This window comes from Megascapheus bottae, chromosome X, assembly GCF_031878675.1.
Source record: "Megascapheus bottae isolate mThoBot1 chromosome X, mThoBot2.hap1, whole genome shotgun sequence".
NCBI classification, from domain to species: Eukaryota; Metazoa; Chordata; class Mammalia; order Rodentia; family Geomyidae; genus Megascapheus; species Megascapheus bottae.
In genome coordinates this window covers 7,842,307-7,856,925 of record NC_143547.1, presented here as the reverse complement: position 1 = coordinate 7,856,925, position 14,619 = coordinate 7,842,307, and the positions used below count along the sequence as shown (strand labels likewise).

The 14,619-nt window shown below is 39.1% G+C and overlaps 1 protein-coding gene across 5 annotated transcripts in view; it reads left to right on the top strand.

Annotated features, from left to right (window-relative positions):
* Positions 1-14,352, top strand: part of Rps6ka3 (ribosomal protein S6 kinase A3) — a 92,643-nt gene extending 78,291 nt beyond the window's left edge. For all 5 annotated transcript variants that reach the window (XM_090326403.1, XM_090326401.1, XM_090326399.1 and 2 more), the window contains 8 exons: positions 1,010-1,135; positions 2,055-2,144; positions 4,177-4,335; positions 8,262-8,423; positions 8,667-8,743; positions 9,225-9,342; positions 12,885-13,025; positions 13,559-14,352. In XM_090326403.1, the coding sequence (XP_090182529.1) occupies positions 1,010-1,135; positions 2,055-2,144; positions 4,177-4,335; positions 8,262-8,423; positions 8,667-8,743; positions 9,225-9,342; positions 12,885-13,025; positions 13,559-13,681 (996 nt within the window). In that variant the 3' untranslated portion in view covers positions 13,682-14,352. The remainder of the gene's footprint in view (positions 1-1,009; positions 1,136-2,054; positions 2,145-4,176; positions 4,336-8,261; positions 8,424-8,666; positions 8,744-9,224; positions 9,343-12,884; positions 13,026-13,558) is intronic.
* Positions 14,353-14,619: the final 267 nt, after the last annotated feature.

The window sequence follows — 14,619 nt, the reverse complement described above, 5'->3', positions numbered from 1 at the left end:
CCTTTTTAATTGGAGATGGTGTTAGCAAAAGACTTTTCTACCCTGGCTGGTTTCAAGCCACAATCTTCCAGATCACGGCCTCACAAATACCTAAGATTATATTTCTGAGCAACCGACACCCAACTTACAAGTATATATTCTTTAGAATTCAAGTTCTGCCTTATACAAAGGTTATTTGTGGTTGTAGAGGTTTTCATGTCAATTATAGCTGGGAGTGGCAACACAGCCTCCCTTAGCCTTTTTGTGGAAACAATAATTTGCTGTTCTTCATCTACTATATGTTATTATTAGAATTTGAATAAAACATTAACTTGAAGGTAAAGAAAGTGGTGTGTGGCTACTAAAAGACCAAAATGATAACCAGTATCACTTGGAAACCTTTTCCTCTACACCACAAGTTTCCATCTTCTCTGCATTTGCAATAGTGCTTCAAATAACCTATAAATGATTTGGGGCGTCAAAGAGATTAAATCACAGACAAGACTATAGGCCACCTATCAAGTATTTCTGCTTTCTTTTTTGTATATATCGTTTCTTACTGTTAACATAAACTGTTTAAAGGGTATATTTCTTGATATAAATATGTACTTGTAGAAAAGTAAGTGCTTTAAAGAAGCACTTTTTCTTTTGTGGGTGATAGGGCTTGAACTCGGCCTGGGCGCTGTCCCTGAGCTCTTCAGCTCAAGGCTACGGCGTTACCCTGGAGCCAAGCCCCACTTCCCTTTTCTAGAGGTTAATTGAAGGTAAGAGTCTCTGGTCCTTTTATGCCCAACCTGGCTTTGAACCTTGATCCTCAGATCTCAGCCTCCTGAGTAGCTAGGATTACAGGCATGAGCTACCATGCCCAGCTAAAGAAGCACTTTTGCATTTTATGTATTTATTTTGTTTAGGTATTTTTGCCTATTGATATTTAATATTAGTAGTGCATGTTGAGTAACGTATTCCCCTTTTATGAAATACACTAAAGGCATTACAGTACTCCTTCATCAATTTATAATTCTATTTGTAGCAGTTGCACAGGAACAGTATTCAGTTTACCGATGGATATGAAGTAAAAGAAGATATTGGAGTTGGCTCATACTCTGTTTGCAAGAGATGTATACATAAAGCTACAAACATGGAGTTTGCAGTGAAGGTAAATAGTTTTAGATTTAAAATCCATTATTAGCAGTTCTTTTTTTTTTTTTTTGGTCAGTCATGGGGCTTGAACTCTGGGCCTGGGCATTGTCCCTAAGCTCTTCTGCTAAAGGCTACCGCCCTACCCCTTGAGCCACAGCTCCACTTCCCGTTTTCTAGTGGTTAATTGGAGATAAGGGTCTCACGGTCATTTAGCATTTAGTGCCGAGGCTGACTTTGAACCACAATCCTCAGATCTCAGCCTCCTGGGTAGTTAGGGTCACACCTGGCTCAGTACTAGCAGTTCTTACTCATGCATATCAGTATCAATTAAAAAGTATACTCTTCTAGGAGCATGGACAATGGTACATGACTAATAATTCCAACTCCTAGGAGGCTGAAGCAAGAGAATAACAAGTTTTGAGGACAGCTGGCTCTATTTCAAAAAAATACAGTCTTTTCTTTGACAAAACTATTTTTGTTTTGGGGGAGGTGAGTCCTGGGGCTTGAACTCAGGCCCTGAGCACTGTCTTTAGGCCTTCTGAAGGCTCGCACTCTGTCACTTGAGCCACAGCATGACTTCCAGCTTTTCCTATGGATGTGGTACCAAGGAACCGAACCTGGGTCTTCATGCATGCTAGGCAAGCCCTGGCCAAACTCCAGACCCCAAGCATTTGAATTTTTCATCAAGCCCTAAACATGCACAAACTTATATTGGAGAGTCATGCCAGGGATGTGATTCATGGATTAGAATTTATGGACTTTTCATCTGTATTGACTCGCTTTCTAATTAAACAATCTGACCAAATAGTTGAGTAAACCTGGTTTATAAGTGGCTTGTATGTAGAATGTTTACTGAAGATGAAACCTAAGTTATGTGTCTAAAAATTTTAAAGTTTATGTTCATGAGATTTTTATGCCAAATATTTATCTTTTAGATTATTGATAAAAGTAAGAGAGATCCAACAGAAGAAATTGAAATTCTTCTTCGTTATGGACAACATCCAAACATTATTACTCTAAAGGATGTAAGTAGATTTTGAACAAAGCAATTATTTGAAGATATTTTCAGATCGGATCAAGGTAGACAAAGATCTCAGTATAATAAGTTAACAAAGCAGATAGTAGAAATGAATAGTAGGTATTTTTTTTTTGCCAGTCCTGGGCTTGAGCTCAGGGCCTGAGCACTGTCCTTGGACTTTCTCAAGGCTAGAGCTCTACCACTTGAGCCTCAACACCACTTCCGGCTTATTTTCTATGTATGTGGTACCAAGGAATCGAACCCGGGTCTTCATGCATGCTAGGCAAGCACTTTAACCACTAGGCCAAACTCCCGGCCCGAATAGTAGGTATTTTAATGTTAATTATTTTAGTATGTCAATTTACATGAATATATGCACAGATAACTAATATTAATCTTTATTAAAATTCAGGATTGATCAATGCGGAGAAGTGATATACCCTCTGGTGAATATAACAGTGAACCTCTATACATTACAATAATATATATATATGTATATATATAATTCAGGATTGATTAGTCTTTCTGGAGGCTCCCCAAGCTATCTTCCACATAGAATGAGCTAGTGCTCGTGTCTCCCTGTGTTACTTTCCTGCTTGCAGTTCATTCTCTCTAGCCCTCCAAGCGCCTACGTCATTCTGTGGTATTTTTCATGTGTTCCAGTCATGTTATAGTTAAGCATACTTCCTTTCTTCATGTCTACTCCCTAAGTAGCATTCAGTCTTCTTTTTTTTTTCCAGTCCTGGGCTTGAGCTCAGGGCCTGAGCACTGTCCTTGGGTTTTCTCAAGGTTAGAGCTCTACCACTTGAGCCTCAGCACCATTCCCAGCTTTTTTCTGTGTATGTGGTACCGAGGAATCGAACCCGGGTCTTCATGCATGCTAGGCAAGCACTTTAACCACTAGGCCAAACTCCCGGCCCGCATTCAGTCTTCTTTTACTACTGATGTTCACACAGGAATTAAGGTCATGTCTGAGTATTGTCAAAACTCTTAATTTCCTCAGATTAGCTTTTCACTTCACTGCACATTGTTAGAATGTTAACCATATTAAAATGTGAAGGTATTCAACTTAAGTGATTCTTTAATTACCATAATATCCAAAAGTTCATCCAAAAAATTCAAAAAGTAGTCTAGATGGGCCAGGAGTTTGGCCTAGTGGTAGAGCGCTTACCTCGCATGCATGAAGACCCGGGTTCGATTCTTCAGTACCACATACATAACAAAAAGCTGGAAGTGGTGCTGAGGCTCAAGTGGTAGAGTGTTAGCCTTGAGAAAGTCCAAGGACAGTGCTCAAGCCCTGAGCCCAAGCCCAGGACTGGCAAAAAAAAAAAAGTAGTCTAGAAAATTTTAGTTCTAACCTAATCTTGGAAACCTTCTAAGCTGTCACTATGTGTGTTTGTGTGTATCTTTTTTTTTTTAACATCTTTGTTCTTTCCTTCACTTGCAATTCCAAAGACTCTAAATTTTTTTCTGACTTGTGTTACAGCATCTTCAATGCTGTTTTGCTCTTATCTACGTTTGCTCCTCTCGATACCAGAGTAAAAAATTTGAGAGCCCATACTTTATTTTTCTCTGTGTTTGATACCTTTGGCACTTGTAGCATACCTTGAAACTCTTATGGAACTAATTCTAGTAACTATGTTGAGAGGAAAATTAAAAAGTCTAAAATTTCAGTTAGAAATTTCCTGGAGTACAAATCCAAAATTCTAGTAAGCTTTCAGAAATTTTTCTTATTTGTGCCTATCCTGGGGCATGAACTCAGGGCCTGGGCACTGTCCCTGCCTGAACTTTTGTGCTCAAGGCTAGTGCTCTGTCACTTTGAATCACAGTTCCATTTCCAGCTTTTTTGATGGTTAATTGGAGATAAATGTCTCATGTCTTTAAGTTTTGTTTCCGAGTTTTATATTCTGTATTGGTTGTGATGCGGAAAATTTTTGAATACACTGTAAGTTAATTCTCTTTAGTGTGTTAAACTTTAAATGGGAACATTAATAAAGCCTCATATCATTGTACTTATGTTTTGATATTGAATTTCATAGGTATATGATGATGGGAAATATGTGTATGTAGTAACAGAACTCATGAAAGGAGGTGAATTACTGGACAAAATTCTTAGACAGAAATTTTTCTCGGAACGAGAGGCTAGTGCTGTCCTGTTTACTATAACCAAGACTGTTGAATATCTTCATGCTCAAGGGGTAAGTCTTTTTACTATTAGTTGTACTCCCTCACATGTACGCACACCTTTCTTAATATTTGAAACAATTTACGTATGTGGAAGTTACTATCTGTATGTAATAAGCAATACTGTTAGAGGCCTTTCAAGTTAGAAGCAGAGCCACACTAGGTAACCCTAGTTTGTAATCACATCTAAACTAGTAAGGCAAAGCCATCCACCTGGCTACTAGCTGGTGGATGCTTTCCTCATTTCTTCCAGATAACAGATTTTTAGTAAATGGCAAAAATTATTTTAAAAGCATGGAAGTCTATGGAGAATAGCAGAGGAGTGGAAAGGGACCGAAAGCTGGGATAACCATTCCATTGATTTTTTTTTACATGTTTAAAATATATTTTTACGGTTTTAATTTACAAATACAATGGTATATACTTACAGTATACAACATAATATAAAAGATTATCATTGGGGCCTGGAGTTTGGCCTAGTGGTTAAAGTGCTTACCTAGCATGCACGAAGACCTGGGTTCAATTCCTCAGCACCACATACATAGAAAAAAGCCAGAAATGGTGCTGAGGCTCAAGTTGTAGAGTTCTAGCCTTGAGAAAGTCCAAGGACAGTGCTCAGGCCCTGAGCTCAAGCCCAGGACTGGCAAAAAAATTTAAAAAATAAAAAATTATCATTTTTTGAGACAGAGTCTCACTATGTACATATCCCCATCTTCATTTTTCATGTGCTAGGATTATAGGTATGTTAAAGATTACTTCTTTTTTCTTGTCATGGTAATCAGGTAGTAGGTGCATTACTTCTGGCACATTGATACCCCTTCTCTTTTTGTCCCCGTTTCCCTCCCCCACCACCTAAGATTACTTTTTAAGAATTTCATTTTCAATTCATTTGTTCTTTTTTTTTCTTAAAAGCTAATAAGTGGACTGGGTGCTTATGACTCCTGCCTGTAAATCTTTTTTTATTTGTGGGTCATAGGGCTTGAACTTGGCCTGGGAACTGTCCCTGAGGTCTTCAGCTCAAGGCTACTGCCTTACCCTTGAGCCAAGACCCACTTCCCATTTTCTAGAGATTAATTGGAGATAAGGGTCTCCGGTCCTTTTGTGCTGGGCTGGCTTTTGAATCTTGATCTTCAGATCTCAGCCTCCTGTGGTAGCTAGGATTACAGGCGTGAGCCATTGCACCCCTGCTTTACCTGTAAATCTTAACTACTCAGAAGGCTGAGCCCTGAAGACTATGAAGCCAGCCCAGGCAGGAAAGTTTGTGAGCCTTTTTTTTTTGGTCATTGGGCTTAACTCTGGGCCTGGGCACTGAGTTCTTGATCTCAAAGCTATTGCTCTATCACTTGAGCTATTGCACCAATTCCAGTTTTCTGGTGGTTAACTAGAGATCATTGTATAAGCCGGGCATGGTGGCTCATGAGCCAAGCGCGGTGGCTCACGCCTGTAATCCTAGCTACTCAGGAGGCTGAGATCTGAGGATCACGGTTCAAAGCCAGCCTGGGCACTAAAGAATGTGAGATTAACCACTAGAAAATGGGAAGTGAGGCTGAGGCTCAAGGGGTAGGGTGATATCCTTGAGCTGAAGAGCTTAGGGACAGCCTCCAAGACTAGAGTTCAAGTCCCACAACCAAAAAAAAGAGCTGTGACTCGAGTGGTGATAGAGAGCTAGCCTTAAGCAGAAAAGGCTCAGGGACAATGCCTAGGCCCTGAGTTCAACCCCCAGGACTGATGCCCAAGGTGCACGCACACATGCACACACACACACACAAATATTCTTGCGCTTCCAGCTGCTAGCTTGTCAACATTTTCCCCAATATTGTACATTGAAATTAGTAGAACTCAGTAATTGGCTGAAGAATTTATCATTTGCAATCATCTGTGTTCTTTTTCTGATGTCCTGTCAGTAATTAGCAAAATAGTAAAGAGGAGTAGTGTTTTAGATGTTAGAAAATAAAACTAGGATGATTAATTAGAATATAAACTCTAGGGCCAGGAGTTTGGCCTACTGGTAGAATGCTTGCCTAGCATGCACAAAGACCCAAGTTCAATTCCTCAGTACCATGCCCCAGGACTGGCAAAAAAAGACAAACAATAGAATATCGACTCTAAAATTTTGTGAAGGAAGAAACATTTACATCTAGAAAGGCATATCAGAGAAGCTTATGACAGAAGTATTCTGTGAGATTGTTAAAGAAGGAGAAAATAATATAAAACTAAAGAATAAATACATAAAAAATATTTGTGTCAGTCCTGAAGCTTGAACTCAAGGCCTGGGTACTGTCCCTTAGCCTCTTTGCTCAACTCTGGCATTCTGCCACTTAAGCTATACTTCTGTGTCTCGGTTTTGGAATGATTTGATTAGAGGTAAAATTTTCATAGACTTTCCTGTCCCAGGATGGCTTCAAACCACAATACTCAGCTCTCGGCCTTCTGAGAAGCTAAAATTATAGACATGAGCTTTCAGTACCTGGCAAAAGATATGTTTTTGTACATTTTGCTGTCTTGTATATCATATACACAATGCTTGAAGGCTGAATTTGCATTTTTTTTCTTTTTACTCCTGATGGTCATAGGTATTGCATTTAATCTGTCAACATATTTGTATGTCAGGCATGTGGTTCATGCTTGTGACCTTAGCTATACTGTAGACTGCAGATAAGAGAATCATGATCTAAGGACCACTCCAGGCAAAAAATACAAGTCTCTACTGACAAAGAAAAAAAAGGGCTTGGCATGGCTCAAATGATAATGCCTACCTACTAAACACAGGCTGAAAGTTCAAACCCCGGTACCAAAAAGGTACTATGTAGCCATGTAGCCAGGTGCTGGTGCCGGTGCATCACGCGTGTAGCCCTACTCAGGAGGGTGAGATCTGAGGCTTGTGATTCCAAACCAACTTAATCAGGAAATATTGTGAAAATCTTATCTTCAATTAACCACCAAAAATCTGGAAGTGGAGCTGTGGCTCAAAGTAGTAGAGTGGCAGCCTTGAGCACAGAAGCTCAGTAACAGTGGCCAAGCCCTGAGTTCAAGTCCTACAGCTGACAAAAAAGTACTACATATTTTACTATATATGTAACGTGTTGTGCACATTGTTCCTTCTGTTTAGAACAATCTTACCTATCTGCTGCTTTCATGGCTTTTTCAGTTTTTGGAATCTTGAGTCAGATGGCATTCTCTCCCAAAAATCCTCCTTTACCAAGCTTTTAAAACAACTGTAATCCTAGCTACTTGTGAGACTGACATTGGGAAGCTTGTGGTTTGAGACCAGCCCAGGCAAAAGTTTGAGAGCCACCCCTCCTTCTATCTCAACCAATAAAAAAAAATGTATGTGGTGATTAACACCCTTTATCCCTGCTATATAGAAATTTAAAAAAGAGGATAACAGTCCATGCCAATAACACAGAAAGAAAGACCCTTTTCAAAAACAAATACAGGCTGGCATCATAGTGAGTGGCAAACACAAGACTCTGAGTTCAAACCCCAGTACTACAAATAAATAATTAACCATATCCTTATTCCCCATCTCCTAGTATATCTGTTCTCTGCCTTTTCCGCTACCAGGCAAGTTCCTAGTATGAAATAGCTAGGATCTCACAGATTGTTTTTCTACCACACTGACTATGCTCCCTTACAACTTACCATGGAACATGATAGACAGTAATTACTGTGAATGAGTGAATAACTTGGACAAGTTATTGGAATTTACCTTAACCCAACTTCTCATTTGGGTAGGAATAAGTACAGTTCCTTCTTTCTTCTTTTCCTTAACCTTCCTAGATCTGTGTTAAAGATAGGCTTGTGGTACTCTATCAACATAGTATAATGTTGCAATAATCTAAAGGTTGGCATTAATTATCTTGTTAAGCACTTGTGAATAAAGAACATTTAGTAAGTAAATGTATTCTTAATATGACTTTTAAATTTGTATTTCAATTAGGTGGTTCACAGAGATTTGAAACCTAGCAACATTCTGTATGTCGATGAATCTGGTAATCCAGAGTCTATTCGAATTTGTGACTTTGGCTTTGCAAAACAGCTGAGAGCAGAAAATGGTCTTCTCATGACTCCCTGTTACACTGCAAATTTTGTTGCACCAGAGGTAATTATGAAACAGTCTTGATATATCTAAGTTCTTGTTTGCTGGATTTCATATAGAATAGTTAATAATATACGAATTAATATATGAATTAATAGTAGAACGTCCTGTGATAGGATTGGTAAACTCTCATTTTAATCATGTTCTGTTGAAGTTTTTCTTAGATATATCTGTGTGAAAAATGTTAGTTCACAGCTTATACATACAGAAAATAGAATAGTAATAATGCTCCTTCCTTTTTTCTAGGTTTTAAAACGACAAGGCTATGACGCTGCTTGTGATATATGGAGTCTTGGTGTCCTCCTGTATACAATGCTTACCGGGTAAGTGTGTGACATGTATTGAAAGCATTTATTCAACAACTTTTTGCCTAAATTATATAGGATTTTTTAAAATTCTTATACTGTAATGTCTCTTCATGTGTTCTCAAGCTATATAGTACATATAATATTTTAATGTAAGAACATCGTAAAAATGTATTATATTCATCTCAAGCTTTATCTCAAGATCCTGAAACCTTTTTGTTCATTTTGTTAGTTAAGAATACCTCTTTTTTTCCCGTCACAAACATTATTTTTAGTTCTTTTTTCCCGTAATGTGTCATTTATAAATCCAATGTTTTGTAACATACTGTGGCTTAGAGAACTTTAATTTTATTGATTTCTTTTATAGGGATTTTTATAGGTGTTAATAAAATATTGTATTAACTGAATTACTCAGAGTACTTTTGGAAATTGCAATTAAATGTATAGATTACTAACTTAAAGACATTTTATTCATTGTTTTAATTTTATTATAATTTAGTTACACTCCCTTTGCAAATGGTCCTGATGATACACCAGAAGAAATACTGGCACGAATAGGTAGTGGGAAGTTCTCACTCAGTGGCGGTTACTGGAATTCGGTTTCTGATACAGCAAAAGTAAGTGTGATTTCCTGTTATATATACTTACTTTATTTTTAGTACTAGGACTTGATTCCAGAGCCTTGTATGCCAAGTTTGCAGTCTACTACTCACTGAGCTATACACCCACCCCTATTAACAAGCTTTATTTTATTTTTAATTTTGTTCCCTTGTGGTGCGAGGGATAGAATCAAGGGCCTTGTGAAAGCTTAGGCAAGTGCTCTACCCCTGAGTTATATGCCTAGGTCCCATTAGAACATTCTGAGACTGTCATTTGTCCTAATCCATAATGAGCAGATACACTATCCATAGCAAACTTTACTTATGAAGGAATATGTTAGCTGGGCACCAGTGGCTCATGCCTGTAATCCTAGCTACTCAAGAGGCTGAGATCTGAGGATCAAGGTTCAAAGCCAGCCCGGGCACTAAAGTCCCTGAGACTCTTATCTCCAATCAACTACCAGAAAACTGGAAGCGGTACTGTAGTTTAAAGAGTAGTGTGATAGCAAAGTACCATTATGTTAAAGTTAAGTAACCAAATAACTTGAGCTCCAAAATGGACTATTTCCTTTGTTTCTTTTCCCAGAAGATACTGGTTTGGCCTTAAAGCTATTTCTTATGAGCATGATGATGCTTAAAATCAGTTGAAAAGCCCTTCTAGATCTGCTATCCCCAGAATAGCACTGATTTACTTTCCAGCTCTGCTCTATTTTTACTTTATTTGTAGAAAATTCTTTTTAAAATATGAACTGTCCCTCTTTAAAATAACAAAAACATAGAGGCTCCAGGTGCGGTTGTTCATGCCTTTAACCCTAGCTATTCAAGAAGCTGAGATCCGAGGATCACGCTTCAAAGCCAGCATTGCCACTAAAGTCCCATCTCCAATTAACTACTAAAAAAAACATAAGTGGTGCTGTAGCTCAAGGGGTAGGGCAGTAGCCTTGAACTGAAGAGCTCAGGGACAACACTCAGACCTAGGGGTAGGGCCATAGCCTTGAGCTGAAGAGCTCATGGATAGCACTCAGGCTCAGAGTTCAAGCCCCACCAACAAAAGAGGGTGGGAGGGAGAGTGGGAGGAGATAAAGAAACATTATAAAGAAACTCACTGAGTTTTTGTCTTGAGGATTCAAATTATCTAAGTTAACATCAGGGCTAGGAATTTGGCTTATTAGTAGAATGCTTGCCTAGCATGCATAAAGCCCAGGGTTTGATTCCTAGCTACTCAGGAGACTGAGATCTAAGGATCAAGGTTCAAAGTCAGCCTGGGCACAAAAGGACCTAAGACTCTTATCTCCAATTAACCTCTAGAAGAAACGGAAAATGGGGCTTAGCTCAAGGGTAGGGCCGTAGCCTTGAGCTGAAGAACTCAGGGACAGCACCCAGGCCGAGAGTTCAAGCCCTAGGACCCAAATAATAAATTAATAAATAAATAAATAACCAACCAGCACAGGGCCAGGAGCATGGCCTAGTGGTAGAGGGCTTGCCTAGCATGCATGAGCCCCTGAGTTCAATTCCTTGGTTCCACATACACAGAAAAAGCTAGAAGTGGTGCTGTGGAGCAAGTGGTAGAGCACTAGCCTTGAAGAAAGCCCAACGACAGTGCTCAGGCCCTGAGTTCAAGCCCCAGGACTGGCAAAAAATATAACCAGCACAAGAATTGGCTGAAAACGTGGTTCAGAAGTTCGAGGTCCTGAAGTCAAATGCCAGTACTGCCCGAAGAAAAAATTAGGAGGAGGAGGAAAGAGGAAGGAAGGAAGGGAGGAAGGGAGGGAAAGGAAAAGAAAGGAAAGGAAGGAAGGAGAGGAAAGGAGAGGAGGAGGAGAAGGAAGAAGAAGAACTTGATAAAACCTTATTGCAAGAGCCAGGAGTTTGGCCTAGTGGTTAAAGTGCTTGCCTAGCATGCATGAAGACCTGGGTTCGATTCCTTGGTACCACATACATAGAAAAAAGCCAGAAGTGGTGCTGAGGCTCAAGTGGTAGAGCTCTAGCCTTGAGAAAGTCCAAGGACAGTGCTCAGGCCCTGAGCTCAAGCCCAGGACTGGCAAAAAAAAAAAACCCTTATTGCAATGTAATTGATTAGTTTCTCCCTAACTGAACGAATCCTTCATAAAGCAAGAGTTCTTCTCTGGACTTTATAAATCACAATTAACATTATTTCTTTGAAATGTGTAAAACCACATAGCTGAATATCATAAGATGATATTCAGATAGCTAGGCACCGATAATGGTATTAAGTTTAAAAGAACTGGATTGTGCATGTTAATTTATCTGTAATGCTATTAGTTGCTTTTGAAGTAGAAAAAAATAAAAGACTACACTCTTTTGGGGGACATTTAAAGCCCTCTAAATCAATTCCTTTAGTGGATATTTATGTTCTGCTTTTCAGTATTACTCATAGCACAATAAAAGTCTGAAGTGTTTGGAGTATTTAGACCTCCAAATATATAGGACATTTCATAAAAATCTGATTTGAATCAAAAGCCAGAGTACTTTTTTATATTTTTGCCAGTCCTGGGGCTTGAACTCAGGGCCTGTGTACTGTCCTTGGGCTTTCTCAAGGCTAGGGCTCTACCACTTGAACCACAGCACCACTTACAGCTTTTTCTATGTATGTGGTACTGAGGAATCCAACCCAGGTCTTCGTGCATGCTAGGCTAGCACTCAACCAGTAGGCCAAACTCCTAGCCCCTAGAGTACTTAAAGATACATAAAATGTAGTCATTTAAGTTCTTCATAAGCATGTATAAGAATATAATAATAAAACCCGTTAAAATTGTTTCTAAATGTGGGGAAGAACCTAAGAAAGAGTAATAGGAGGGTCCATTTTGATGAAATTGCATTGTATGCATGTATGAAAATGCCACAGTGAAACTCCTTTGTACAATGAATATACCTAATAAAAAAGAGAAATGTGAGCTGGGCGCAGCAGCTCACACCTGTAATCCTAGCTACTCAGGAGGCTGAGATCTGAGGATTTTGGTTCAGTGCCAGCCCCGGAACTAAAGACCTAGAGAACTCATCTCCAATTAATCACTAGAAAAGGGGGAGTGGGGCTGTGGCTCAAGAGGTAGAGTGGTAGTCTTGAGCTGAAGAGCTCAGGGACAAGACCCAAGCCCAGAGAGTTCAAGTCCCACAACCGACAAAAAAAAAAAGAGAAAGAAATGTGATAAGGTAGCACTTTGTCATTCAGGGAAGAGTATTTTCCCTACATTACTACATTTATCAAACCAAAGGGGAAAATATTATGAAAGCTAAAGAAGAGCCTGGCACTCATGGCTCACATCTATAATCCCAGCTACTCAAGAGGCTGAGGTCTGAGGCCAGCTCAGGCAGGAAAGTTTGTGAAACTACTTGTAATTAACTACCAAAGAGCCAGAAGTGGAGCTGTGGCCCATGTGGTAGAGTTGCTAGCCATGAGCAAAAAGAGGCTCAGGAATAGCACCCAAGCCCTGAGTTCAAGGCCCAGGACTAGCGCATACAAGCTGTAGAAGAATGCTTACCAGAATCAAATAGAAATAAAAGCAAACAATGAAGCTTGGTTTGTTCCCTTTATCTGACAGGACCTGGTGTCAAAGATGCTTCATGTAGACCCTCATCAAAGACTGACTGCTGCTCTTGTGCTCAGACATCCTTGGATTGTCCACTGGGACCAACTACCACAATACCAATTAAACCGACAAGATGCACCACATCTAGTAAAGGTAAGCACTTCACAGTCACTGTTTTCTCCATATCCACAGTATAGACAGGGCCAGCTGAGACTCAGAAACCTTTCCCCTTTCAGCCTGAATCCAGTTCAAGTATGAAGTGCTCTTACATGGCTAACTTATGAAAGAGGTCTAAGCATGTCAAAATACCAGTAATGGAATTAACTTAGGGGAACTTTTGAATTTTTGTCAGTCTACATAAGTAGATATTCATCATCAGTTAGAACAGATAAGCTTATAGATTTTCTAACTGAAAGAGCTTGCCCTGCAACCTCTCAGAACATTGCCAAGACAAGTTAAAGAGCCCTGAGAAAAGTGAGGACCACTTGTTTTGAGCCCATCCCTGTCCTCTCATGTACAGTTTTACCCTCCCACATTGACCTGTGTTTTCATTAAGCCTGAGAATTTAACCAATGTGGCTGTTTTCATTATGAGAAAAAATAACTTTGCATATGAAAAATTATCTGAAAACATCTTGATTTTACATTTCTATACATGTCATTTTACCTTTCTTTCCTTTTTGTCAGGGTGCCATGGCAGCTACATATTCTGCTTTAAACCGTAATCAGTCACCAGTTTTGGAACCAGTAGGCCGCTCTACTCTTGCTCAGCGGAGAGGTATTAAAAAAATCACCTCAACAGCCCTGTGAAGTGACCTCAGTGAGATATTTGGTACCATGATGTAAGCTGATAGCACAAGTTCTGGCGACAGGTAGCACATATCTGAGAGACACCTGCAAGCACACACTGTCCCAGCTGGTACCCATAATGCTGCTGCTCCTGCTGCTGCTCCTGCTTTCGTCTCTTCTCGCTTTAAATGATTGTTAGCAAGTTAGATTTCCTGGAGCTTCGGATTAAATGAATATGGAAACATGATGGAGATATAATCACTGAATCAACTAGAAAAATAATGAACATATGAATACCACCTAAAATACACTGAATAAAGTACTCTACACCATATAGCATTATTTTTATAGGAACTATTTCATGTCCCTTAAATATTCTTTGTTAGTTATAGGGATGGACAGTTTATGTTAAGCACTTAGCTTAAACAGTCCATTTATATTAGCACTGTATCCCTTGTGCCATCCAACATTTTGTATGTTTTTGTAAACAGTTCATATACAGTACATTTCTGTACTGCTTTCTTTAATGTATACATGCCTTGTTTAACTTGGAATCTATTATTAATCAATGACTATTAAATCTGGTTAACTAATTCACTTGGATTAACAGTATTGTTGGACAGCCCTAAACATGGCCAGATTGTGGAACAGCTGTTGAATGTACTATTTCAAAATGTATATATCTTTCCCTGTGTCTGTTTCACTGGTTTGTTCATTTGTTTTGTTTCTTAAAATCAGGTGTTGTGTCAGACTAACTTAAGAGAGCCATTATGGTCTAGAAAGTTGTATGTGTGTGGCATGAAATCAAGAATACACCTGTGAAGTGATTCCATCTACTTTGCAACTCCTTTGGGTTCTTCTTTTTCCTTGATTAAGGAAATACTCCTTGCACTTTTAAACTCACATAATGTCCATTCTTAAAATCTGGCATATCACTTGGGATTTTTGTCAGTATACAT